The following is a 27,803-nucleotide window of genomic DNA, read 5'->3' as shown; positions in this document are numbered from 1 at the left end:
AAAGGACAGAAAGAAAAACCATAACTACAAACAGAGAACGATTGTTCAAGCCTGTAGTTTACAGTTACTAAATTGAGTTGTTGTGGAAGAAAATACTCCGGAACAGTCTTTCAATTGTCCTTGTTGAAAATATTCCCCTCCATGGCCCAAAGGTATTGTAAAATCCAGTGTTTATTTTAGTTTATGCACATAATAGAATACGAAAACACAAAACCCTCACACATTTTTAATTGTACTGTTTGGATGCAATGAAACAATGCGGTGAACCAAATATGTATGAAACCAAAAAGGAAAACGAATTAAACAGACACACAGATGGCCTGGCTCAAGAAAACACACGCAAAGAGCATCTTTTTATTGGCATTTGTTGAGCTAAAACATAACCATCATGTCGCTAAAAATATATAATATACATTTTGCAAAAACATTAATAAGAGGCAGTAAAATACAGAATTGATCTTCCCAGGTTCTGCATTTATAGTGCAAATCTTTACAACTAATTAGTACTAAACCTCAGATAATGCAACAGTTCCTAGTAGGTTGCAATTTCAATATAGGCTCAAGTGAACCAAATAAAAGTGCAATTTTGCCCATGAACAGAGAAGTCAGGACTCAAACTATGTTTTCCCCAGTGGTAGAAGTCAAACATTGCCATTTTTAGCTCAACTGTAGAGACATTGGGTTTCAAATTTGATGCAGATCATTTTTGGGGGGATAAAAAAAAGGTGGCTACCCAGTGAAAAACTCCCTATAGTTCTAACATTTATGGTACATTTCCTTCCAATCCACCATTTGTCATTTTATATACAATACAGTCATTTTGTTTTCTGAAGCGACTAGAATAAAAAGTTCCCACAAAGTCTAATCAGACAGAGAGAGAAAATGTAAAGTCAATAAATCTTGACAGAATCAATTTTAAGCACGAAAAAAGGGAGAATTACATCTCCCCACAGGAGTCGGCTTTACTGTTACATGACAATATAAAACAATATGTACAGTATCTGAATCTGTTCAATAACATAGAGAAGCACAGTGCAAAGACCCCAAAACAGGAAAAAAAACAACAGAGTACCTGAATCCTTCAATGAATGGAAACCAGCCAACAAACATAGTAGTTATTCTGCTGGCTATCACTGATCACCTGACTTCCTGAGTTTACTGAATGCGTCTAATTACTCTGGCATCTCCTACTGTTTCACTGTTTTCACAATTATATTTTATCTACAGACGCCAACAGACTACAAATGAGTCAGAGAGAGAGCATTACAGCGCTCCGCTTTGTAACCACGATACAAACACAGATGCCTTCCCAGTGAGATCAATCTTCTGTGCATAATTATTTTCTGTTTTGTCCGTTTCTGCAAGCTTGCTCCCGAAAATGAAGAATCCAAAAAGAAAGAGCAGGCTGGAGGAGAGCCGCTACGGGGCGGAAGTATTTGTGTTATGACGGGGTGACTCAGGGTTCAATGCTCAGCCCCCTGCCGTGAAGCAATTACCCTTATGTGGGGCATCTGGGGTTACGGGGAGAAGTCAGTATTGCCACACAAGGAGCAGGCGTCTGCTCGGACCCTCTTACACACCACCTCTGGATATCAGCCCCAATGAAGAATGCAGCCGACTCGTGCTGACAATTTGTATTTCACTTCAATATAAATCAAGTCAGTGGGAGTTCACTAGGGGTGGGGGAGAAAAGTCTAAATAGCATAGTATCACGATATTTTGCGTGCCGATATTATATCGATACACGGACGCCAAGTATCGATATTTTTTTATATATAAAAAAAGAATTTTAATTAAAAAATTAAATCAATTCAGTCCACTTGATGGTGCTGAGTTGTTTCCTGGTGAGGTCAGCAGAGGTGCCGGGTCTGCGTGCGTGACTGGTAGGAAGTTGGTCGAAACAAAGATGGAGACATCAGAGAAAGCACTCAGATAAAACATGTTGTTGACACAGTTTTCCTTTGGGGACATAATTTGAAGTTGAAAAAAGTAATAAATCGCAATATACGTTACCACAATACTCGCAGTATCGCAAAAGTATCGTGATAATATGGCAGTATCGCGATAATATCGTATTGTGACCAAAGTATCGCGATAATATCGTATCGTGAGATCTCTGGCCATTCCCACCCCTAGAGTTCACCAGGTTTGAAATATACTTCATCACACGCACAATATAAAAAAAAGGGTCAACTGGGTTCTTGTCTTTTGTTTGTCTTCATGGATTTAGTTGAGGAGTTATAAACAATAACAGGTGGTGTAGAGCGATCTTAAGCAGACCCCATTAGCACGCCGACTGGAGGCGCGGCCTGGCTGTCGGTCGATGAGTGCTGGTAAAACGTCTGTGTGCGGTTGACCCGGAGCAGTGGTGGGATGGTGGAAGACCTGATGTGGATGATCCTGGTGTCCGTCACTTCGCAGTCAATCTGCATCATCACCTCGTAGTCTTTGTCCCGTATGATGCTGTCTGTAATGGCAGCAAAGGAGGCGGGAAGGTTGTCATTAGGTTATTGTTGACTAGTTTGTGTATTTGCTCCATCAGCAGTGGGTTTATATAACAGGACAATATTTAATCAACTCAAGACACGGATAGTGATCGCCTAACTGTATTCATCATCATAATTACTGGCAGGTTTTTTTGTCACTCGAGTTGCAGAAAGACATGATAAGAGAGTATTCTGGGAGTGTGAAGGAGTATTGTTTCAAGGCGGTTGGGGGGGGGGTTGAGAACCGCAGCGGGAGAGGGATAGAGGGGCCGGGTCACATATGAGAGTCAAGAGGTGAGTCACATTCTGGACTTCTCCATCATAGAGATAAACAAAACAGCCCTAAACAAGAGCAGGACATGCCGATGTGAGAGGGAAGTCTGGAGCTAGTGTGGGAGAGAGAACGAGAGAGTGATCACTGATGTCCAGTCAGTGATCCTGCAGACTTCTTCTTGTTTTTTCTTCAGAGATGAAAAGAAAAGAAACTCTGGCGAGAAAGAGATCAATGTTGATGAGTCAGGCTATTGTGTTTGGAAGAAATCCCAGAGACTGAAACACAGTCCATGATAAACACGAAGCTTGTTGTCAAACATAAATACATTTTCACAAGGTCATCCTGTTGCTGGACTTGAGGCAACGGTTTTGGTTCATAGTTTGTGGTCTCCTAAACCTTGGGGGAAGAGCATATCAATTCTATAAAAAGCTATTACCAACATGTGGCTTCCTTTTGTATGTTAGCGAGAGAGACAAGATGATAGCAACATTCCCCATATGGAGCACACAAGACAAACACACCTCAGTCAGTCTCAGTGCACTCTTATACGACTCACAAATGGAGCTGTAGGCGTCTTTAAAGTTCCTGAGAGCGCCGCAAGTTGTTTGACATCTGCAGTCGTTTTCCAGACACCTGTGCAAGACATCAGCTTCTTCTGCCTCTCGGCAGGATTTCCACGGATGTGTACTTTAGAGAGTTTATCAGATGGTACGGTGACAATACAATAGCCCCTTCTGCAGCCAGAAGACTCCACGGATGTTCATATCGTTAAATGGTACGTGGACGTAATGCAGAGAATGACTTCATCTGCTGCCGAGCTTCCGCTTTTGCACCTGCGGTGAAACTGGAACTCCTCAAATGGCTTCAGTGTTTCAACAGACATCTCTGGAAACCATCCTCTGGGTTAGGGTTTTGTGAGTCTATCTTAAATGATGCCTCTGAAGCAGAGCTAGCAAAGTTATTCTCTGCGTATCTCCATATAGCTTCATGAGATCACAATTGATTTCCCCCCCCCCCCCCCGAATGGTTCAGTTCACACTAAACTGCTTTGACATTACATCACTTAGCTCATTTAAATCCAATAATAAACAGATGCACGCAGTGGAAAAGTGTTTGATAATCCAAATGCACAACACATGAGGAGGATGAAAGTAATGGAAATCCTGCAAATTCTGATGGATGGAAAAAATAATGATTATAATAAATGTAAATCCAAGTGAATATTGGACTTCAAAGGAATGTTGATGTTGCTCAGAGTCTGCTCGAGTGTACCCAGGCAACGTTATGTGTGATGTGTCAAAGTTCTGTTACCCCTTAGCGAGATTACTGCACCGCATCATTTCTTTTCTGGACCATAATCTAAGCATCATTATCCAAAATTGAGGATTCCCATTTAATCCTCCACACTGTTTATATCCACCTTTCACCAAATCACCAAAGTGTCTAAATTCTATTCAGCCGCCTGCTCGAGAAGCCTGAACGGTGAAACGAGAAACACACCAACACGCAGCCACAGCTTCAAACAGCAGCTCTCTGAAGAAGCTGCCAAATCCACCGTCCTGTTCCGGACGGTGGATTCGGTAGACACAGTGAGCTGGTGTGCGCTGATAAAACCCTGCTGTCTGGCAACGACGCATCTGAGGAAACCTGAGAGTGCATCTCCGGGGGGACGGGGGGACGGGGGGACGGGGGGGGGGACGGGGGGGGGGACGGACATGTTCATGAGGGAAGCTTTTGTTAATGTCAGAAAGGAAGCAACTCCTTAGCTAATTTAATCACAAAATGACATGGCCAATAAAAATAAATGCGGCTCTAATGGGATGGTTATTCGGCAACTCAGACGTTCACGTAACCGACTAATCCAGACTATATTTTAAGCCATTTTGAGTCGGGACATTCTCCCAATATATTCATCTTCTATTTAATGAATGATTCTACAATAATTGAACAAGCCAATGTAGAACAACAAAGCAATGTTTTACCATGAGATAATTAATCTCACATAGCATGCATGTGAGCATGGCTAACAACTAGGGGTGTAACGGTACGCGTATTCGTATTGAACCGGTCGGTACGAGGCTCACGGTTCGGTACGCATGACGAACAGAATACGTTTGAATAAAAAAAAAAATAACTTTTTTAAAACCTTTATTTAACCAGGTAGTCCCATTGCGATTAAAAATCTGTTTTGCAAAATGTAAGCAAGATGTAAGTAACAATACTACATAACATTAAGGAGCAGTTTTTGTTTTTGTGAAGACACCCCAGAAGATGGGTCACTCAGGTATAGTTCCATCATTGTTCAAAGTCAAAGAATAACTTCATGATGTTAGTTGTCATGAATAAATATATTTTAAAATCAAGTACATTTCTCTGGCATTTATAGTTTTCTACTGTACCGAAACGTACCGAACCGTGGCTCCACTGTCTCGTACCGAACCGTGAATTTTGTGAACCGTTACACCTCTACTAACAACTAGCTTTACGTATCGAGAATTAAGTCGCTGAGTTCATTCTGCAAGGGTGGCAAGGGTTAAACATTTGGGTTGCTGAGAGTGCACTCCTTTTCAGAGCACTGGGTGTTTGTTTAGATTAGAGGAGTAGGAAAATGTGACCCCCATCTTCTTCAGTGGTGCGGAGCTCTATCCTTGAACCCCCCCCCCCCCCCCCCCAGTGAAGGCTGCCTGTTAGCTACAGTGCACATGTACAATCTCAGAGAAGAAGAAAAACAAACTGCCGTGCGTCCCCCACGGTCGATCCACCTGTAAATGATGTCACCTCCAAAACATTCCTCTCCTCCAAACATGTCGCTTCCACTTGATCGAGCTACTTTCAAACTCGGGGGATGGTTAAATAAACAAACCCGTCGGTCCTTATGTGGAGCCACTGCTCAGCCAGATACGTTTTTTTCAGACAGAACCAAGTAACTCTAACAAAGACCCTGAACCGTGGACAGAAACGAGCGACGGCTTCCATCTCCGTATTCTCCGTATTCAACGTTCACTTATTGACCACGACAGAACAAACGCTCCTCCAGATGAAACCCATTTAGTGACTGGAGAAGGAAGGCATTCCTAAAGGAGAGCAGCAACAGGGAGCTGGAAAGAATTATCCTCCACTGTGGAGCAATCGCGCTCCAGAGAGAGGACAGTGTTTGTGCTTTGCTAAGGGGTCTCGCCCAGCTAAATGTGTACATTTGCACTTAATCACTTCAAAGTTTCAAAGGCAACATAAATATGAAATGCGACTTGAAGGCTGTCATCTGTGGGACACATGGGGCTTTTTTTTCATGTATGAAGGAGGGTGTTGAGAATCACCACCATGTCTGTGGCAGCCATCTGCTCGCACTTCAACTGAAGTCCACGCATGCTTTCTGTCAGGTCATCGAGGAACTAGCAGGAGGAGCAGTTGTGGCGCCTGAAAGTGAAGCTACTGTACGTGCATCTGTGCTAAAATAAAGCTGCTGTTAGTCCTCTCTCTCTAAAAGATACCACATGATCTAGCCAGCGCATGAGATGCAAACACACCAAACGCCTGAAACAAGCTGGAAAAGACTTTTGGTACACGATGTTTTGCATTTGCGGCCAACTGTAGCCCTCCGCGACAGAACATGCAAATTGAAGGCCCTTTCCTTGAGCTACCAAGAATATTTCCAGACTTTTCGATATCTCTCCCTGAAAGCCACCTTTGTTTGGCCATTTCAACAATTAGCTGAAAAGGACGTCTTGGATTTCACTGTTTACTGCTCTTTCAATGGGCCATCTGACGGGCACGAACCGTAACATTCCTCCCCAACAAGACAACCAAGAACAATGTTTACCTTCATCAATCGTCATCTCTAGCGGCCCCCCTCCCAGAAAAAAAAAAGAAAAAAGAAGCTATTTCCCACCGGCCATGTCTTCCCTGCTGAGTAAGAGGCTCATATTCCACTGACTCACTCCTCTCAGAGCTGGTTGACTAATCGAATCTGGGGCTGGTGCTTTGCCACAGACGAGACGGGGAGATATCAGAGGAACAAGAGGATTTCTGATAAGAATGCCAGGCAAGCACCCAACAACAACAGGCGGTCGTCCTAATTGCTCACACCCAACACTAACACCATCCCTCTTGAGCAGGTTTCCTTTCACTCCGCAGGCTTGGTGAAAATCAAGCCACCTGATAATTAACTGCAGCATTTGGACAAAGAAGACTTCTTTCCACTGAAATCTCTGATGACGGGACTTTTGACATACCGTATTGATAATCCGGCAGATCTGAAGACCATGGAGAAAAGCTATGATGAGCTCATGGAAATCAAGAACATCTGTATACTTCAGTGCTCCAGAAAAAAAACAAAAACAATTTGGCAACAAATGCAAGAATCCAAGTCCAAGTCGATTTGACTGTTCAGATAGTGAGGCGTACCTCAAGTATACCATTGTTAAAATGTTTACACGAGGTTTTGTTTCTGAGGGCAGGCGGTCAAATAAACGGGTGATTGCATCTCAGATGAGCTGGTGGAAACCACCTTCCCCCCCCCAAACAAGAGCGCTCTGATTGCCACCCACTATGACACGATGTGGACAGAAACTGTTCTCTTTGAGAGGAATTCAAGCAGTCTACATGAGCGTTGTCCCTGCTCTATAACCTGAAGAGGACCTGCTCAAACCAAAGTCTTTACATTTCCACCAGCACCAAAATTGTCCAGAATAATAATTCAAATTTAAACTACTCCTACCTGGCATGTAACATGCTCACAAACTCACATTTAGCTAAGAAGAAAGATAACGACAGTGTGAACTCTATCTCTTACCTGCATCAACCAGCAGCCTCAAACACACACGTAGAGAGCAGTTGCAACTAGGGATGCACCAACACTGATACCGGGCCGATGCTGACTCAAATAGCTGGATCTGATAATATCGGTGACAATGGGGCCGATCTATTCAATTCAATTCTATGTTTATATACTTTATACATTATACACTGGAATTATAATTCCTGTTCAGGCCAATTTGTTAAGCATTTAAAAAGGTCCACACTTGTGTTGTAATTCTATTTTTTTTTAAATTTTTACCAAGTTGCTGGTGTACGAATTATCATCTGAATAATAACAATTCAGTAAATGTATATCTATGTATTCGTTTGTTGCATCTTGTTTTACAAAGTTAATAAAAAAATGTTTAAAGCCTGATGTTGCCTTACGCATAAAAGAATGATCCAAGTCATTTCCACATAGTAATGCATACAGCTTATTAATTAAACACTGGAATCGGATCGGTACTCGGTATCTGCCGACACCCAAAGCCCAGGTCTGGGTATCGGGACTGGAAGAGTCAGATGGGTCATCCCTTGTTTCTTTTCCTGTAGATGGCAGACTTTGGACTGGAACTACAGGTCTGGATTATGACTTGACTGTTTTTTTCAAGTGCTTTGTACAAACCTGTCAATAAATACAGTTGTGTAGATGTGATGGACATAAAGCAAAGAGTTCACGCAATGTATTTAGTGATAACAAAGATGTGGTCACATTAGGTGCCAGCATAAAGACATTTAAAAAATATTTGTAACATAACTTTGGTAAATCTAACGAAATTATTTTCATCACACAAAAAAAATCAAAGCCAGAATGAAAAGGAAATGGCTGAGCTGAAATAAAGAGGCTATTTTGTTATGTTTGTGTCTGTCTGTGCTTCGTGTCAGTGGCTGTACAGACACTTGACAGCATTGCTAAATGCAACAGAAAGCATAATCAGAGGCTGAAGGACATAACAGAAACCATAAAGGGCTCACAAGAAGGTAGGGGACGAAAACGGCTTTGAGTCAAAGAAACTATTTGGCAAACACAATCTTTAAAGAAACTTTGATTGAAGTTAAACTGACAACACACACTCTACATCCAAGAAGGTAGATTTTTGAAAAATAAAAAAATAAAAAAATGCCAGCACAGATGAAAAAGGGGATAAGAATCACCTTAATCGGCTTAAAAAGCAAAAGTGCTCTACTTTGGTAATAGGAGTGTCAAGTGTCGTACAGCATAAGTCATGCATTCTTGTAGGGAGACGTGTTTCTTCTACTCCCAGCTCGCCTTTTCATCTGTTACATTGTGTGGAGTGACGAAACCTCCCCAACTGTTGTGTCTGCGCTGCAGTGCCTACCGTTTATGTTCATGGCTGGCAACACCACAGACATCTTGGGTCGACTTCCTTTGTTGTGGCTGGTGGCAGGAAGGAGAAGATGATCCTGAGAACAAAGAGGAGAAGGTCACCAAGAGGAAAATACAACTCTTCTGGAGGACTTGCATTAACATCTTGAGGTTATCAATGATGCAATGGACATGTGGGAGGTCTAAGGGTCCTTGCATAAGGCAACAATTTCCATGAGGGCCTTTCTAGTCACAGAATTATTCAAATTGAGCACTTTTTTTAATACCTGGCCCCATCATCTAAATAGTTTAAATTAGTCTACTGTCACTCTAGGCTATTGGAGCACTTCTTGCACTTATTGATCGACTAGAAGTCTGAGATCAAAATGGCACTAACCAGCAAAGTTCCTCCATTTCCAAAGCTATTAAAAATAGCTTTCGTGCAATTCATAAGACAATGAGTGGGAAGGGTTTTAATCTGAGCACATCCTCCCAGAAGGAGTTGTGGCAGAGAGAGGAATGCTAATGTGCGAACACACATGTGACTCACACACACACACACACACACACACACACACACACACACACACACACACACACACACACACACACACACACACACACACACACACACACACACACACACACACACACACACACAAATGGCGGTGTTTAGCTGTAGGTCCACTGCCAGATTCAAAAGCTATGACTCAAGTAATCTAATCAGTTTAATGATTGATACTATGATAGTGAATAAAATCCAACATTATCTGAAAAATAGATATATATTCTCTTCCCTCAGTTTGTAAGAAAAGAAAGTGAACTGAAAAAAAAGAAGAGACAACTAAATAAAAAAAATGTCCTGATGTGCGCACATTTAAAGGGTTAATTCGTGAATTCAGTATTTCACTTCCATAAAGTTGTGTGACTGAGTCAAAATCAAAGCAGTACATATCTTGACTTATAGTCCCGATTATAAGTCAATCTCCAAAGAATCACTGGATCCTACTTTCCCCATAAAACAACTCAATAATGCCTTTCATTAAAAACACCCCGGTCTCCTAACAATGACTTATTTTCAAACTCCACACATCCAGTTAGCAACGCAAGCTACCTCTTATACATTTCTGAAGCACAATTCGAGATAATCCTTCCAGTGCATTAATGCAGACAGTAGTAATACCACTTAAACTAAACTACATAAACTCTACTTCATGTGTGAAATTAGTGGAGTGCCCCTTTAAGAAGACGTTCACCAGACCAAGTGAAAACTGCTTCACGTTATCAAACTCGTCTTGCTAAACTCAGCCTGGGTGAACTGAAGAACGAGGGGTGTGGAGGTGATGACAGGCAGGAGCACGGTCTGGGGTTTGGGAAGAGATTACAGCGCGACGATAGAAACCAAGTCCACATTTACGTGATCGAACCTCCTCCTTTCACCTCAATGCACACATACATAAAGCCACAGGTGCTGAAACAACACCAGAAGTGAAGCAAGACCGCAAAACGGCAGTGGAGTGAGAGCAGTTCCATGTTTTGGTCTTAAGAGTTGTGTTTTCCATCACCTCACCTCGTTTCACACTTAAACAAAGCCACAGGAGCTGGTAATGTATCTATCAAGGATAAAGCAACATTGACCTACGACTGGCCATCTCTGAACGCGAAACATACTGCAGAGAGCGACATCAACCACTTGAGAGGGCAAGAAGATGAACCTGACGAGTTCCCCCGCGGGACACAAGTGAAAATTGGTCGGGATTGGCTTCAAAATCCAAACTAAATTCCAAATTTGATCCAGAGCTTTGGCAATCTTGTAATCACGTCATACCGACTGGAACATAAAAACAAAAGCACACCCGTTTTTGCCGACACACACTCACTGGAACCCAGGAAACAAAATAAAGGCCAATAAACTGACTGAGAAAAGCTAATAAAGGTCTGTGAGAATTAAAAAGGTCAGTTTGGAGAATTGTAATCTATGATCTGTCTTTTACTATTTTAGTGCTTGTTGTCATCCCCAATAATGCAGTTGATTCCTCTAACCTTTCCCGCTTATTAAAACCAGGATAAGTTCTCCTCAGCATTGAAAAAACACCAAAAAGACCAGGCATGAAGTAAACAAGGCAGAACTTTAAACTCTCGTATTTTAAAAAGAGTAAAATGAGAATCAGAGGAAGTCAGAAAAATTCACAAATCTTCTGAGAACTGAGAAAATGCATCGATTAAATCAACCGCAAGTAAATGAATCAGCAACTATCTTTATAATGGATTAATCACATTCTGTGGTTCTAGTTTCTCAATTGTGAAGATTGTTTGTGTTTCTTTGTCTTAAGTGATTGTCAACTGAACAATATGAAGACATTTCCCTGAGCTTAAGGTATTGTGATGGTCATTTCCTCATCGTCATATCAAAATAATCAAAGCTTTAGTCAATTGAAAAGCCTATTTTCACTTCGTTGTTATTGTTCGTAAATGTGATTACAGCGAGAGTCAGTAAATCTGGGTGATTCAAAAACTGTTTTGTCAGCAGGTCAGTAAGACTCTGACCTGCTATTTTATTTAACTGTTGATTAAAAGTGAAAGTATCTGAGAGGTTTACAGCTGTAATATTGAACTTTCTAAACCATACCCTCTATAAAACTGCTCGTGCAACACGGAGCTGCTGGAAACTGACCGACAGCCACTTGACCTGTGGAGGCCCTCAACTCGGGTACACCATTGTTACCATTGTCCCTGCTGTCACCATGGCCAACTGAGAGCCAAACCTATGTGACTTGCTCGGTGACAAGCGGGTCTTGATCTTTGACCACGTGCTTCACAAGTCCCGCCCCGCTGAGTAATCCTGAGGATTTAAGGGCTTAACATCACCCAGAGGTGTTGAGTGTGATATGAGCTCTTTGGAGTAGTTACTTTCTGGACAAATTTGTAAATAAATGTGTCTTCAGATGAAGCTTTCCATAATAATGAAAGACAGACTATAATGGATAGAACTCAAAGGAAAAAGATTTCCCCTTCAGCTAATTTGTTTTATTTTTTCTTGAAAACAAAAGGATTTAAGTTTGGGGCTCAATATAAATATATTTTTTTAAAGAAACAAACAAACCAAAACAAATCAAATAACTGTAATGTGATTAAAAACAGGTTCAGAGTCTGAATGAAGACCAAGAAGATTAACAGTGACATATGGCCATGCCTAAAAATCTACAACATGGTCTTAATGATTGTAAATGGACCGAGGAAACTGGACTGGAAAGGCGTAGTTACACCCTTGGGCATGTGTATTTCATCCCCACCCTCCACTTTTCTCTCAAATCAAACCTCCCTGTTGAGGAACGGACCTTTTGCACATCATTTATGATTCATAAGTTACTCCGTCTATAATTCATTTCTTGCTTTTCATGGCCAGTTTGGGATAAACATTTGAAAAGTTCAACGGTTGATTGTTGTTGTTCTTTGAAAACGTCCTTCTAGTTTCATTTTAATCACTGTGTCAAGACTCTGAGTGGAGCAAACTCCCGTTTCTCCTCTGGAATCAGTGTAACGGACCAAACATGTTGAAACTCACCCTGCGGAAAGACACTACATAGAAAGTGTCACCACGACGATTGAGCTCATCAAAGAAGTCACTGTAGGTGTGATGAGGTGCGTAGTATACCTGCAGCTCACTGCCTGGATTCCTGTTGATGAAGAACAACAGAAAAATATGAGCAACACTGGAAAAATATTCAGAAACGAGGAGGAAAAAACTGACACGTATATCAATCAATGTTCTGTGCCAGAGACATGGATTATATTTGGCAAGTTGGGTGCAGATGAAATTCTTTAACTAATAGGCCTTTACTCACTTTTCCTCAGTAGTTTCTGTGTATTGGACCGTCACAATCTGGGCACTCTCCTTATTCTCTGCTTTCTGTTAGGAAAGAAAAACATAGTATGAGCTACAATCTCTTCATATTCATATCAACTAACCTTTAGATAGAGTAGCATAAACTTAATACAGACTCTGTCACAACTGACCATCATTTCAAAACATCTGGAGATCAGCACACACATTCCAGTCCCACTGTGTGTCTGATAAATCACTTATAGTTTCGGAATCTTAAGATTTAAACTTGCATGTAAAATTATTAAAATGAACAAATGTACAATTAAAGAGTTTTATTTTATTAATATAAATAGGTTGAAATGCTGTGAAGACTTACAGTATGACGGTCTGTCGGGCTAGAACAGCTCAATGCAGATGGGAAATAAACACATTTCTATTTAAAGTAAAATGAAGAATGGGTATATGCGAGCGAGGCAGCTCCTAATGGATTAGACCTACTGTGACAGATTTTGAAAAAAATGATGGAAAAAAAGAGCAGGGGGCACTAATCCCACAGCTCGGCGATAAGTGTTGTGTTTACTTTCTCAGGGCTGCCGGATTGAACTCACCCCAATAAAGAGAAATGAGAGGCAGGAAAAAAAAAAAAAAGGGGCGGTGAGGTAAAACAGTGGTGAAAGAAATGTGTTGGTTTGCCAAAAAAAAGATAACTTTTTATGGCCTAAATTACAAGTAGAGTTTAGTTGGTAAGCTTTATTGCAAACACTGAACATCACGAATATTCTTGCATGGCCCATTAGATGTGTTTTCTTGTTTTCCAAAACTTACCAGAATGGTCCTGGTGGGTTTGTGATTGCCGTTACTCATGCGCCGGGATTTGGTCTGGTGTACTTCATGACGGTGGATCCAACCCCTCAACTCATGGGCCAACCTGCCAATCAAAGTGGATTCAACTATTTTTTTTTTTTTTTACATTTTAGGTCAAATTTGAGCATTTTTGTGGTCTTGCGTAAAAAGGACCAAAGTAGGCCATGCATTCAAGAGTTCCGAACTTACGCTAAGCACTTTGTCCTGTTAACAGGAGGCTGGCAGGGGGGAGGTGGTCTGAGGAAGATGGGATCCTTCAACACCATCAGGGCTTTATCCTCAAAGCTGCAACGCAGAACACAATTATGATTGATTATTGACAGGCCAGCAATCTGGGTTATTACAGTGGGTTAAAATACATTATGGATGAGAAATAAACTGCATTGCATGACTTGGCCTTCCTCCACAGATGTTACTGTGATGTTAATTACAACCGTAAGATCTCTGCGAATGAATGATTGTGTTGCTTGAGGTGATGATGTAGACTGTCCAGTCAGGGCCCACCTGCAGGGGGCTTGTTACCAAAACGCCTGCCACCGACGGAATACCTCCCCCAGGCCCCGTCGATCTGAGCCGACACGTCGACTAGGCCTCGCGTTCCCGGTTCCAAGCGCTCTGGAAATGGTTCGGCGAGACAACATGTCGGCCCACAGAGGCTTGATCATAACTCTAACTGAGGGCCTTGTATTAACCTTCCCGCACACACACTTTCCTGTTCAGTGGGACCCCGAGATTAGGTCGCATGTCTCCCCCGTCATCCTCCTCCCCGGTGCGTTTGGTGCCGTCAACCCTTTTGTAAAGGCTAATGTGTTCCTTCCTGCCCGCGCTGGTGTAATGCTGCCGGGAAACCTGACACTACAGCTGAATGGTTCGCATTAACATGTAACATACCCGATGCAGAGATCTGACAAAACCCAGGCTGGCGATGCCATGCACACATTAGGCACTCTGACCACCTCACAAAACATTTCAGGACATGGGGGTGCAGGTAATGCCCCAAACAAGAATGTTATTCATGCAATTTACAAATGAGACTGCTGGGCCTCAATCGCATTTAAAAAAAGAAAAGACAAATATATAACCCTTTAGAAAAATAAACTCTTACTGGCAATATAAAGCTGGATGTCAAACAAGGCCAGACCCCAATTTCCCACCTTGCTACTCAAAGCACAACTGCTGGCTAACTAGCCAGGGGCCTGGAGGCTTTTGAAAAGCAGACGTTTGGACAGAGTTGGTAATCGGCTGGCGCGCGTGTTTACACGTGCGGTAATGAGCTGTACCGATTCAGACTGGGCCCAGGCACAGGTGCATCCGGGTCTGCTGACATGGCGTTGTGTTGTGAAAGGTATTGAGCTCATTACCTGTCGGCCATCTCAGAGGGGCCACTGTCGAGGGTATCGGGCCCCATCGCAACCTCAGTTTCTGCCTCGGAGGAGAAACCCAACAGGTGTCTGCCGCCTTGCTGCGTGGAGATAACTCCGAACTTGGAGCCCGGGCCACCCTGAAACAGACTGAAGAAACAGAGGAGAGGCGAGGTGAGGAAAAGAAACAGGTGAGGCCAAATCAGTACAGTTGGGATGGAGGAAACACACCGAGACAAAGAACTGGTTACTGGACTGAAATAAGCGCCAAATTCCATGTGGCCCACATCCTGTGCACAGGAGGGTTTTTCGTTTTTTAGCTACAAGCTGAATCTGAACTTTGATCTCGACTGCATAACCCAATGCACGCCGGGGCGCACTCAAGCAAAAATACACACCGTCTCTTTCAACGGTATTACTTCTCTGGGTGCCATTTTCATTTGAAAGGGATCCGACCTCAAAAGCGGGCATATTTTACATTCCGAAAGAAAGCCCAAACGCAAAACACACAAATTCAAGCACAGGTACAGACACACACATGCTTCAGCTACCGTGAATGCCTCTCAAGTCGCAAAAGCAAACTCATTCACTAGCCCAGAGAAACATTTTCATGGACGTCGAAGCTCTAGAGAACAACTGAAAGGACACATTCCCAGCACAGAGTGCAGGCAGATTATCAAAGCAAGCCAGTCCAACAAGTAGATCCTCGCATCTTTGTGGAACAAGTGAATCGAGAAAACAAACATTTTCATAACATGAGAACAGAGAAGTCATCGTTGTAGTTAAGAGGTGGATTTGAGTTGAGCTTGTGGGATTACGCAATCTCTCCATCTGCTAGCCGGGTGGAATGAACTATTTTCCCCAGTGTCGTTTTACGTAACACATCTTCATTTTTTCACGACTGTTAACATTACGAGCACAGATAAGACATATTGCCATAAAAAAATGTTTTACACTTCTTTTGTAGCCTGAAATGATTTTCTTTTCACATCTGTAAGTGGTAAGTGTTCACTTTCCTCGCAACCAAGCAGGCTGATTCACCCATTAGTCACAAAGTCCTAAAACTCTGGCAGCAACAACAGAGGAGCGGAAGATATCGTACACACAAGAGACATTTGGCATGGCTGCACGATTAGTCGTCGTCGGTTTCTTTACCAATTACCGGTACACGAGTGTCACTCAGGATAAGACTGTTCAAATAATTTCATTTTCATGTCTTTCTGAAAAGATACGTGAATTCACCTTCTGTCTGAAACGCTCCCTTTTAGCGCCGGCCTCTTTAAGATACTGAGATAATTGCTTTATAATTTGTCAACTTTTATTGTTATTCCAATATGTTCATGAACTTTGTTCATTACTTCATTGGGAAATGTTTTGCTCCGTTTTCAAGAAACGTTTTTGCGTAATGTCTTACAGGAGAGGAGCGATTCCCACGATGACTCATGGGGGCTTCCCATTGGTTTTCCTCCGGTAATCAAACTCTTCTGCCACAGTTTGTGGCAGTTACTGTTAACGTTCATGTCTCTTGAGCTACAGCACGCCATCATTGCCGTTCTTTTGTTTTGAACTGAAGTCAAGCGTTTAAAAACTAAATCGGATTGCTGTGGAGACATACAGAGAGGAATCCACGGTCGCACAGTGTGCATCACAGGCTCACCTCATTGGTCCGACGTTGAGCATGACGAACATCAACACCACCATGAGACACACGGCTCTCCTCTTGGGGGCGGTGACCTTCAGCACCGTGTTCTGCAGGAAAAGTTAAGCATCACGTTGCATTACAAACTTCAAATCAGAGATGATATAGACGCATAATTCTCACAAGACTTGTGCAAATTCCTCAGCTTTTGTTACTTTGCACAGACATCTTTATAAGTGCAGGCTGTGTGGAAGGATTGGCAGAGCTGTGGCTGCGAGCCTCTCACCTCACACAGCATGCCCTCCAGCTGCCTCTTGAGGTTGCCATTCTCACTCTTCAGCGACTCGTTCTCAGACAACGCCACGTTCAGGCGAGCCTCCAGCGAGAGCAGGTAGTCCTTCTTCTTTTTCCGAGACAGGGATGCCGACTCGCGGTTCTTTATCATGCGCTGCTGCCTCTGGCCCACCTTCGACTAAAGCGAGATGAGCGACAAAGCAGGAACAGCAACACACATTTGAAATAAGTTATTACTCGTATCAAGTCATCCCATCGTGGACCTGTCGTTCCTGATATTGTGTTCAAGAGAATGGGACGTACGTACAGACAGACTCACAAATGAACTGACATACGGACGGATGGACCACCCGAAAGTGTGTAGGCATAAAAACGGCATTTATTTATGCAATAGTACAGTCAATGGTAGAGATGCTTTTACATGTTTTCCACACCAGACCTCCATCTGCTCTGTCAATGTTTTGCACCCATTAATACTGAGGAGAAGGATGTATGGGGTACATTGAACAACAGTGAGAAACTTCATACAAGAACAAGTGAGAGAAGGCAGCAGAAGAACAGACCACATAGTGAGGAACTAATTGGACGAGGGCTAGTGGAAGTCGTCATAAAAGCCAGGGTCGACTTTGTTATTCTCACTGAGAGAGCACCACCTCGGCTGCCGATGGTCCAGTTTACTACGGTGACAGAATCATACAGACATGTTCAAGATGTGTCTTGAGGTTAATGACACCTCTGCTACAAATCATGGCTTTAACATCTCCCAAGAGAGCCCTTCAGTGCACACGATCGAGCTGCCGCTTGAAAATATGTACACCGAAATCCTCTGAAAAGGTCCAGAGGTCGCCTGTAATGCCTCTGTTCTATATGTGAAGGAAAAATGTGTTTAGAGAGTGTGTCACTCTGAGAAATGGGTTCACATCTGAGACACATACACACAAAGGTTACAGGTCTGGATGTAAAAAAAACAAGTCTTAATTGCCTTAATTAGCATCATACACACTAGTCCATTTGTAATTAAATAGACAGTAAACAGCATTCTTCTATTCTTTTGTTGTTTATTTCAGGCTTTATAAGAAATGAAGGTTGCCTAAACCTCTGAAAAGGTGAGCATGAACAAAAAAGCGGAAAAATACTTAATAAATAAAAAAGTACGAGTAGTTTCACAGCTTGTTTCCAGTAAGGATGGGATTCCTTCCACTCAAGGTAAGTGAGGTAAGGACCGTAAAAAACACGACCTATGGCAAATTAACACGACCCATGGCTGTGGTGTTACCCAAGCACCTCCATTGACCATCCAGGCCCCAGCTACCCCTCCCCTGTCCTTCTCCAAACTCAAACACCCTCCCCAGAGTAAGCCTCTGCGGTCCTGGGCCTAACAGCCCCGCTGGTGATTAAGTTATTTGGATCCCTGTATTTGTGTCCCGTCTCCTAAGAAACCCCTCTGTCTCCCAGCCCAAAACTGGGAGCCGTGCCACTAGCCGGAGCCTGGGAATGCTGCAAGTAAGCAGTTACCAGGGAGTGCAGAGAAGGGGGAACATCTCATCGCCACCAGAACGAGGTTGAGGAGGAGGGGCAGGCGGCAAAAAAAAACGGCATTTCTCAACGAACCTCTCTGGAATGGGTGAGAGCGCGGACACTGGTTCAAACTCAAACTACAGCGTCTGTGGGAAAAGCAAACAAGGAAAAAAAAAAACTGACAAAGTGCCTGTGAGCAGGGCACTTTTCCTCCAGCTGCTCTTGCAGAACTGCAAAAGTGGCCAGCCGCATGCCGCAGGGTGTGCTGAAAGGGAGAATGCCTGCTCAATAACTCTTCAATGGATGAATGCAGGTGAAGAGAGAGAGAAAACAAGAGTTGACGAGCCAACAGATCCCAGCATGCCGAGCTGTCACTCTGCTGTTGAGGGTCGACTCTTTTCATTCAGCATCCGACGGGTTGCTCCAGGGGGGAAGTGTGCGATGAACCACTGACCTATCCAACCAGGAGGGGGCTTAGTTTAACAAGTTCCTGATTTTATTGGAGCTCATAAACACCTATAACGATGGTATGTGTTCCTCAGGTGACATAACTGTCAACCTGTGGTGTTGAATCTTCCTAAAAGCTATTTGTGTTGCAAATCACTGTTTAGGTACTCCGTTTCCCTTAATATCCACTTTAACACCCACACGGTACTTAACCAACTGTGCTGGGGATTAAACATGTGGGTGCAGAGCAGAAGCAAAAAAAAAGCACTTTGTTCAGGTTGACTAATGATTTATCATTGAGGTATTTAGGCAGCAGTTAGTGGAGGAAGCGGTATTTTTAAGGCATGTAACAAATGACAAAATTCACACTTGTTCACAGCTGTTGTAACTGCCTGTGTATCCTACCTTGTCAATAAAAAATCATCTTAACGTCAAGATGAAAAGAAAAACGTACGAATAATCCTTTAAGGTGGTCATATTGTGCAACTAATTAACAATTTAAGCAACAACAAAAAAAATCGATATCTTTGTATTTTTTTACTAACAAAATCATATCACATTTTCTGCCTGTAAAGACAAATGTGACGTGTGCTGAAATAAACTAGTAGCAACCAATTTTAATCAATAATTTCATGGCATCTAGCCATCAATCTGCAACTTTCTAGGACAAGCGAGGTATGTTGAGCCACGGTCCTCTGTAGCTCCGGATCGCGCTTCATTATTCTGAGGTTGCCCACTTTTTAGCGGTCCAATCAAATCTGATTTAAATCCCTCTTGTAACTGTACACCGCACAGATATTCCGTTTCACTGGGGAGAACTCACAGTACAGAAGCTAAAGATGCTCGAACTTCCGTTTCTCTGGGACTTGTATAGAAGTATATCATTTTCCACTTTTTAATAATGACAATCCCATTTTTATTGAACGTTGAGTTCAAGAAAAATGGGATTATCATTATTGAGCACTCCAAGATGGAAACTGCACACTGATGCAAAAGAAAATGAAAGACATAAAAGTATCACCATTGGAGGTAGGGCACACACACACACACACACACACACACACAGCCGAGACCTCCCTACACGCAGCTAAATCCCTTTCCGTATAGGCGCTCATTACATTACAGTGACCCAATCCCTGATGGCTGTTTACAGCTGTCGCAAATGCTTCGTCCTGCACAACACCTGTCTGAAGCATGTAATCGTGAGCAGCCGTTTAACACGGGGGCTTATATATGCTAACTATAACCCAAAACACAGTGCTGTAAACAACGTGACCAGTGTGTTACGGGGCAAACTGTACATACAACACGGAGTACCACCTGGCACAAGCACGTCCTCTTTAACAGGCATTTTACACATCCCCCGACCACTGTGCTGTAGCCCAAAAAACACAGTGAGGTTATAAAGTGAACACAGCTGCAGCACGCACACACACACACACACACACGCCCCGGAAACAACTCCAAAGTCCATTTACAGCGAGACTACCGGTATGCATATTTAGAAAGATGAAATAAGACATTCTTACAAATGAAAAGCTGAATTGATATATTTATGCCTTCATGACTCCTCTCTACTTGTGCTACTATTACACTTTGTTTCACTTATATTTCAATCATAATCGTCACCATTTAGCACAACATACATAGTCTCCCTTTAAATCATTATCAGACACCCAGATTCTGCAATATGAATATATATTTTTCCCACCTTCACTAAAATATCATAAATACTTTCACCACTCCCTCCTGAGAAATGAATGGAGGTCTTATTTCCCCCCTCACGATGAATGTGAAGTCCCTCCCCTTTAATCACCTATTGTAAACTTTATTGACTTGATTTGCTGTACAAACGGCTGAGAGGCGTATTTGTTTTGGCCTCTGAGGTTGGGAATTCCTCGACATTGTTCGCAAGGTCTGTTCGTCTCGGGGCCCTTTTACAGCCAGGGGTCAACAGTTAACATTCATAAAACAACAACCACTTGCGAAGTTTCGGTTGATGTTAATCATTAAAAAAGCCTGATAAAACAAAAACACAGTTAACGTCGAGACAGATTGAGCAGACTGGTGAAACAGAACGTTGTGACATCAGGTGATGACTCATGTTTTTTTGTGTCCGTGGGCAATGCATCAGTACCGCACAGTGATTATTCCTGTAAGATGATAATAGCTGATAATTGGATTCATTTTCTGTGGTCGTCCCAGAAATCACTGCAAATGATTTACAGTTGGAGACATTTCACAAATGTGACACATATGGTTCCTCTTAATAAAAAATAAAAAAGCGACCCTTATAAACGATGCATTTTTACAACTTCACTGCCACGTCAGTTTGAGCGAGACGGTGTAATGGAAACGCTGAATGTGAAAGACTTTCTCACAGGGAAAAAAAAAAAGGAGTTTCTCAACTCACTAAAGGTCAGACATCAGCCATCCATTAGGAGTTGTTGTGCCTGAAACAACACTGAAGTTGCTGAAAGCAACGGCATCTCTGTGACTTGGAGACGGACAATTGAGACAGGCAGAAAGATGCATTTGCAGTTTATTCGAGCAACAAAGAGAAAAGAAACAGAAACACAGGCCGACGAACTCGCCGCCCCCAAAAGAATAACACTCTTCCACCCAAAACAAGCCCAGCATGCACATTGAGAGGCCACAACGTTCTACAACAAACAAAACACACTATAATTGAGTTTTCTTTTTTAACTTTTAAATATCTGTGTCAGACACTGCTGCACCTTATAGGATTCCATAAAAGCTCTGTGCTGTCACTACACAGACCCGAGAGAAACGAGTGCACTGGGGAGAAATACTGAAGATCGGGAGGCTGTGTGTTAACTTTTTGTGTTTGTGTGCGTCTCCCGTTCGCTGCAGCTGTCCTGACATCACCCCTGAACGCAACACACATGTAGAGCAGCCGAATATCTCTCTATGACACCATTCACGCTGAATAAACTGCAAACGCATAACGTCCATCTTTCCAACAAAACCCCACGGAGGTCAGCGATGATCATCTGGGAGTTGCTTGTGGCTCCATTAAAGCCCTCGAGGCTCACGGGTTAACTTTTTCCTTCAACATTATATTTTTATATTTTACGCCGAAGTTGAAGTTAATGGTATGTGACATTAAAATAAACTAAAAATAGGGTGAGATGTTGGACATCGTAACCACAGCATCATAGTAACATGGTGGGCAAGTGCAAATGCAAGCACGCCTGTGCTGCTACTCAGAGCCTGCAGCTGCAGCAGGCAAGTCCATGTGCATGCACACAAACACAACTCTTGAAGGTACCATTAAGTCCATTGAAGAGGCTTCGTCGTATAAATTGCTTGGACACATTCTTAGTTAGCAAGCAAATTAAAAGGGTGAGAGCAAAAATCCCTACAGATTAGAGTGAAAAAGAGAACAAAACTAAATGGTTGACATGGATTCAGTGTTTAACGTTGCCATTTTGATATCAAAATGGACTTATAGGGTTTGGGAAAATGACACTAGTTCACCTGTATTTACTGACTTGATTTGTAAGTGAACAACCTCCCATTAGTGCAACAGAGTTTCATGTGTAACTCAGCACAGACAGAGAAAAGCAGGTGGAGTCTCTTTCGAGGCCCCTGATCACATCATATTCTTACAGTTGTGTGTAAATGACAGCACCTACGTGAGCAATCGGCTATCATGACACAAATAATAGACAGTTGGAAGGGGGCAAAATGTAGTTTTTTTGCGACGCAAACGTGGCAAAGCAATGTCACATTCTCTTGCATGACTAGTTACACATAAGAGGACATTTGCCATTAACCCTTCGAAAGAGGGCAGCAACATAACTCAGCGCAGTTCAACAACCTAACAAGAAGACTTGGGACTCACGTCATCATCGGAGGACGGGGCTCGCAGCGTGACAGAGTACGCTGGAGAAGCAGCGACAGAGACGGTCCTGTCCTGGCTGAGCATTGGCATGGTGACCACATTGGCAGTGACAGTCTGTGGTGCCTGGATGTGTAGCACCTGGCTGGGCTGAGACAGCACTATGGGACGTCCTGAGAAAGAGTACACAACACATGCACATTTTCAAATTACGGGTATTAGCTAGACTATAATCAGGTTTTTTTTACTGTATGATTAACATTGATAAACGCTGACTGCGATTGTCAGTTTGTTGCTGTGTTTATGTTCTTATACCACATTTGCCTTGTCTGTAACATTCAACCTGATATTCGACACAATCTGGAAGCCGCATCCGTCTGCTGTTGAAATCGCCTCCTGCTACAGATGGTACAGTCCGGCTCCTTAAACCCCCCCCTCACCGCCGGTGACCTACGTTAACCCCTTGTCTTTAACGGGACTCTCTGTGTTTAAACTACAGGTGGAAAAGATGTTTACCCTCTCGACATGTGGTCTTAAACTTCCACATTCCAGACTGAGAGGTGTGTGAGTTTTATGTGCATGAACACACATGAACCTGCATGTTGGCACACTTTCATAATGTACGTATAAAGAGACAAACACGATAGTGTCCGTGTTTATAAAAGGTCCTGTTAACGTAGGAGCTTCCCAGAGTGAGGCCCAGCCCTCCCAGTAAGACTGTGCCAGGAACTATTCCTCAAACTGACAATTCAGGAGGATGAAAGTGAAAAGAAATGAAAAGCCTTTGGGAGCACCTGTCAGCCTGTTTGTTCTTTGGAAATAACGGTCAAACTCTATCAAATGTGAACTCATGAGTAAACATCTTTTAATTTCTTTCTGAGTGAGCCCTGATGCACAGGGCTCACTCCTCAGCTGTGGATATTGTGGAGATCCTAAACCAAAAGGGACTCGTAACACTGAGCAGGCTTGACTTGACTTCCATCTGGGGTCCTAAACTTGGATGTCTTGGCTTTATTCATCTGCCATCTTGGCCATTACCAAGCCGACTGAGAGCCAAGTTAAAATTCAAAGTCGAGAGAGGTCAGATACTCCACCCACTCCGGTTCCAGACAATGACATAAGTATTTACATTGGCCTGGGTGCTGCCGATGTAACCAGATTGGTAACCCAGGCAGGCTAAAGCACAAACCAAATAATAATTTTTATGCATGAAACACACTAAATCACACTGCAGCCCATAAATAGTCTGTGGCTAACATGTGGGTTATAAAACAAACTTTCCTGATTGCATATTTCTGAAGGCTGATTCCCAGCGTTGCTTTTTTTCCCCCTCAAATGTCACCAAATTTGGACATATTTTGGATACAAAAAGTGAGAATCAAACATCTTAATGTCTCATTTACTTATCATTATTTGACCATCAAGCAGAGTAACATGGGACAGTGAGGACTAAAGATGAGCATAAACTAAGGTTATACCACCATCTGCTGGAGAAGACAACAATTCAATTATTGTCCAAGCAAGAACCAAATTCATCAGAAACAACAAACTGTACTACAGAAATACCATGTCACCTCTACATTATTAAATAATAACTCTAAAGTAAGGAACACCGCACTACTCATGAATACATCCAGTGCACTGATCTGATGCAATACAGTGTGAGGTGAGGCAATGTGTTCTTGCGGTGTGAGGTCTCACCTAGAGGGGGCGCTGGTTGGATGTTGATTGGAGCTTGTTTGACCGCAGACAGCACAGCGGTCTGCAGGGGCTGGATGATGATCGTCTTGGTCTGCAGGGGGGCTGCTGCATGAGTCAGGGGCACAGCTGTAATCAGCGGTTTCGGTTGGATGGAAACCTTCGGGCCAATCTGAATCGGCCTCTTGACAGGCTGAGCTTGTCTGGCTGGTATGTTTGATGGGGGTCGACAGGGAGCGAGATAAGAAAACAGGATTTACGTCAATACAAGGAAGTGCTGACTCTAAGCTACGGTGTTGACGTTAGCATTTATCATTACAGGTTGTTTTTTTTTCTTCAAATCACTCCAAGTCTTTTTCTAATGAGAGACCACAGATCACATCCCAGAATTCTCCAAACCCAGAATGTGGTGCAGAACTTCTCGTGGTTTTTGGACAAAGCGTAGAAATATAGATAAAAGCTGAGCGAGCAGATGTGCGGTGGGAGAGGCTGCCTCACCTCGGGCGTTCTGGTTGGTCCTCTTTGGAGCTTTCTTAGCTGGGGGAGAGACTACAGAAAGGCCGCTGGACTCTGAGCAGACTGAAACAGGAGAGGGCAGCGATTGTGGAGACAGGGCCTCGTCCTGGATGGGGAAGCAGAGAAGACGTGTGTCTGTTAGATACTGATACCTCTTTTTTTCTAGACATCAGCAGTAAACAAAAGCAGTGAAATCTGAATCTGAAATACGAGTAACTCCTACAAAAGGTTTCATTATTTTGACTTCTGCTGCTCAACACTTAAAAATGCACAGTTCTAAGCCGTGTATATAGTGCCCGTTATTGTCATCCAAACGGACATTACGTCAGACTAGCTGTAGATTCATGCTGCTTGCCTGCAATCAGTCATCGGCAAACTTCGCTAGAAAGTAGAGCACACTGTCTGACGGAATGCGATTGTTATCACACCAGATTAAATATTAATCGAGTGTCCTTGTCAATATTCAAAGACGAGTGGACAAACGTGTCCTTGGATTCGGTCAGGGTGATTCAGTTAGCAGACAAACGTGTGCAGACTGTGTTGGGGCCAGAGACGAATGTGTAACCCGTGTCCTTGTTTTGACACGCTGTGAAAACATCTGCATGCTAAATTATGCTAATGTGGCTGAAGTTGTCAGCACCTTCTATTTAACGAGGGGGCGGGGCACAGCTCAGGCGGGCAGCAAATTATTGGTGTGACAAGGTGTTTAAGGGTTTTGTTAATAAAGTGTCTAAAGTGTGTATGTGTAGTGCATCCAAAAGTAAAGAGCAGCTGTTCATGTTTGGACACCATCTGGATGAAGCTTTCGCACCAAGAGGGGCGAGTATGTAAACGATAGAGAAAGATTTGCATTGGAAATACAAGTCAACTGTCAAAAAACTGAGAAGGACGAAGAGTCGAAGACAGTGACTTACGTGTAAGCGGTATGGGGACAGGGCTTCCACAGAGGAAGGAGAGGGGACGGAGCTCAGAGTGTGCGCAGGTGACAGAGAGTCCACACTCACCTCACCATCTGGATACACAAGGACAAAGGCGTCAGAGAAATGTGTCATCTAGGAAGCCTTATCAGCATAGACGGATGGGATTTGCTTATCCCTGTGTATTCCCACACATAAACTCAACACTGACACCCTTGCTGTATGCTTTATTTATTTAGCATAAATCACTGTGTCCCATAAATACACACCTCATTAATAAGCTATACCTGCTGTCTCTGCAAATCAATCATAAAGCACCTATGAAGAACATGAACAAACTGAAGTAAGCTGTTATATTTTGTCATAATATCCCTCATTTTTCAAGAAATATTGCAAACATTCTGAGAGGTAGGTGACTTCAGAAAATAATATATCATACATATAAATAATAATAATCTTAGGTAAAAAGTGATTTTCTTCATTAATGGTACATTACACTTAAAACTTCCAACAAAAACAACAACAGTGCACCTGAGAATATTCTATCACATCATCACATGGGCTACATCATATCAATATCAAACAGATGGATATGGGACTATTTTTAGTTTGCCTTATTTGATGTTGTAATGTGATAGCCATGTTTACACAGGGCTATCACATTTCAACATTGTGTACGCATGTGTTGCTGTACCTGTGCAGGTGCTGTTTGTGTCCACTTCACTCCACGACAGTATGTCGATATCGAAGTCCAGGTCTGGACCCCCACTGGCCTGAGAAACCAAACACACAACAATGGAATGCACATCGGGAACAAAGGCAATGTCTGATCAACAGTCTAAGCAATGAGCGAATAATCACTTTCTTATTGTTTTCTGAGCCATGCATTTCTGCCACGTGAAGAAAGCAGAATGTCAATAAAACACTTGTGAAAATCCCTGTTATGCCTAATGCCTACACAGCGCGTGTGTGGTGCTGCTGTTCCTGCATCACGTGTTCTTACCATGCTGTGCTACCATGTTAGCTAATGATGCACCTGCATCTCTGGCCATGTACCATTGTTAACAAGCACATCCCTTTCCGTTTCAGTCGACAATATACATTTGCATACTGAGGGGATGAGTTACTCACACAGCCAGCATGCAGCAGGGCCTGAAACAGCTCATCTGCATCTCCCAGGTCGTCCAGCTCATCAAACAAGCTAATATCTGTGTAACAACAAGCATACAGCACACAACATCAAGTCAAACTGCTTTCAGTAAGAGACAAATCCTGCCTTCAAATATTACATTTCATATTTGCCCAGCAGAAAGTGTATGCAGTCTATTGTCTTTTGATTGGAAAAATACATTTTGGATATGAACTGTGAAATGCGAAAAGCTACTGTAAACTTATATATATTTATATTTATAACTAGACAGTTGTGCAACTGTAGAGTTTGTACATAATACAGTTTTCATGTTATATAATAAACTGTTTATATCTAACTAATTAGTTGTTTTTTCAGCAAAGTGTTTGCACCTAATGTGATCGATAGCACTAGTGTTGTATCTCGCTGTTGCTCGTTATTAGTTAAGTTACACTCTCGCTTGACATATTCCATCATCACATCAGCTAGCTAATGCTAACTGTATTTACGTCTTGAAGGGAAGCGTAAGTACACGTACGCGATCAAACTCAGGTCGGCAACCATGTCACAAACTGCATTTTAAAGGCAGCTTAAATTATGTCCTCAGCTGGTAGCTAGCTAGACATCAGTACAGCTCTGTCTAGGAAGTAGAGCTAACCAACACTTACCCCACTCTCCTCCGTGGTCGATGGACATGGTGCCCGTCTCATCATCCATCACGGGATATTGTTGATGATTTTCTAAGTATAACGTTGTTGATGACATCTTTTAAATTCATCAGTAAATCGTCTCAGGCCAACAAGTTGCGATCAAGCGATGGTACATAGGATTCATTCATGTTGCAG

The 27,803-nt window shown here is 42.7% G+C and overlaps 1 protein-coding gene across 2 annotated transcripts; it reads right to left on the bottom strand.

Moving 5' to 3' along the window:
• Positions 1-102: 102 nt before the first annotated feature.
• atf6 (activating transcription factor 6) lies at positions 103-27,803 on the bottom strand. Of its 2 annotated transcripts, XM_079267183.1 has the most exons (16): positions 27,627-27,803; positions 26,961-27,037; positions 26,524-26,602; positions 25,827-25,924; positions 24,895-25,018; positions 24,400-24,603; positions 22,702-22,871; positions 16,861-17,046; positions 16,593-16,684; positions 14,936-15,085; positions 13,764-13,859; positions 13,536-13,638; positions 12,730-12,794; positions 12,450-12,561; positions 8,898-8,982; positions 103-2,467 (listed from the first exon to the last, which is right to left on the bottom strand). In XM_079267183.1, the coding sequence occupies exons 1-16, from the start codon at positions 27,721-27,723 to the stop codon at positions 2,271-2,273; spliced, it is 1,935 nt and encodes a 644-aa protein (XP_079123309.1). In that variant the 5' UTR covers positions 27,724-27,803; the 3' UTR covers positions 103-2,270. The 2 variants fall into 2 exon arrangements, with proteins under 2 accessions (XP_079123309.1, XP_079123310.1); XM_079267184.1 differs by lacking the exon at positions 26,961-27,037.

Source organism: Melanostigma gelatinosum (genome assembly GCF_949748355.1).
Source record: "Melanostigma gelatinosum genome assembly, chromosome: 4".
NCBI lineage: Eukaryota > Metazoa > Chordata > Actinopteri > Perciformes > Zoarcidae > Melanostigma > Melanostigma gelatinosum.
The sequence above is the reverse complement of the archived record's forward strand: the minus strand, read 5'-3'. Positions and strand labels throughout refer to the sequence as shown.

Coding starts and splice junctions, on each gene's coding strand:
- atf6 (XM_079267183.1), bottom strand. CDS start 27,723: ATGTCATCAACAACGTTATACTTAGAAAATCATCAACAATATCCCGTG. Junction 13,860..14,935: donor CCCTCTGAGATGGCCGACAG/GTAATGAGCTCA, acceptor TCTGCGTTGCAG/CTTTGAGGATAAAGCCCTGA. Junction 2,468..8,897: donor GCCAGCCATGAACATAAACG/GTAGGCACTGCA, acceptor CTGCCATTACAG/ACAGCATCATACGGGACAAA.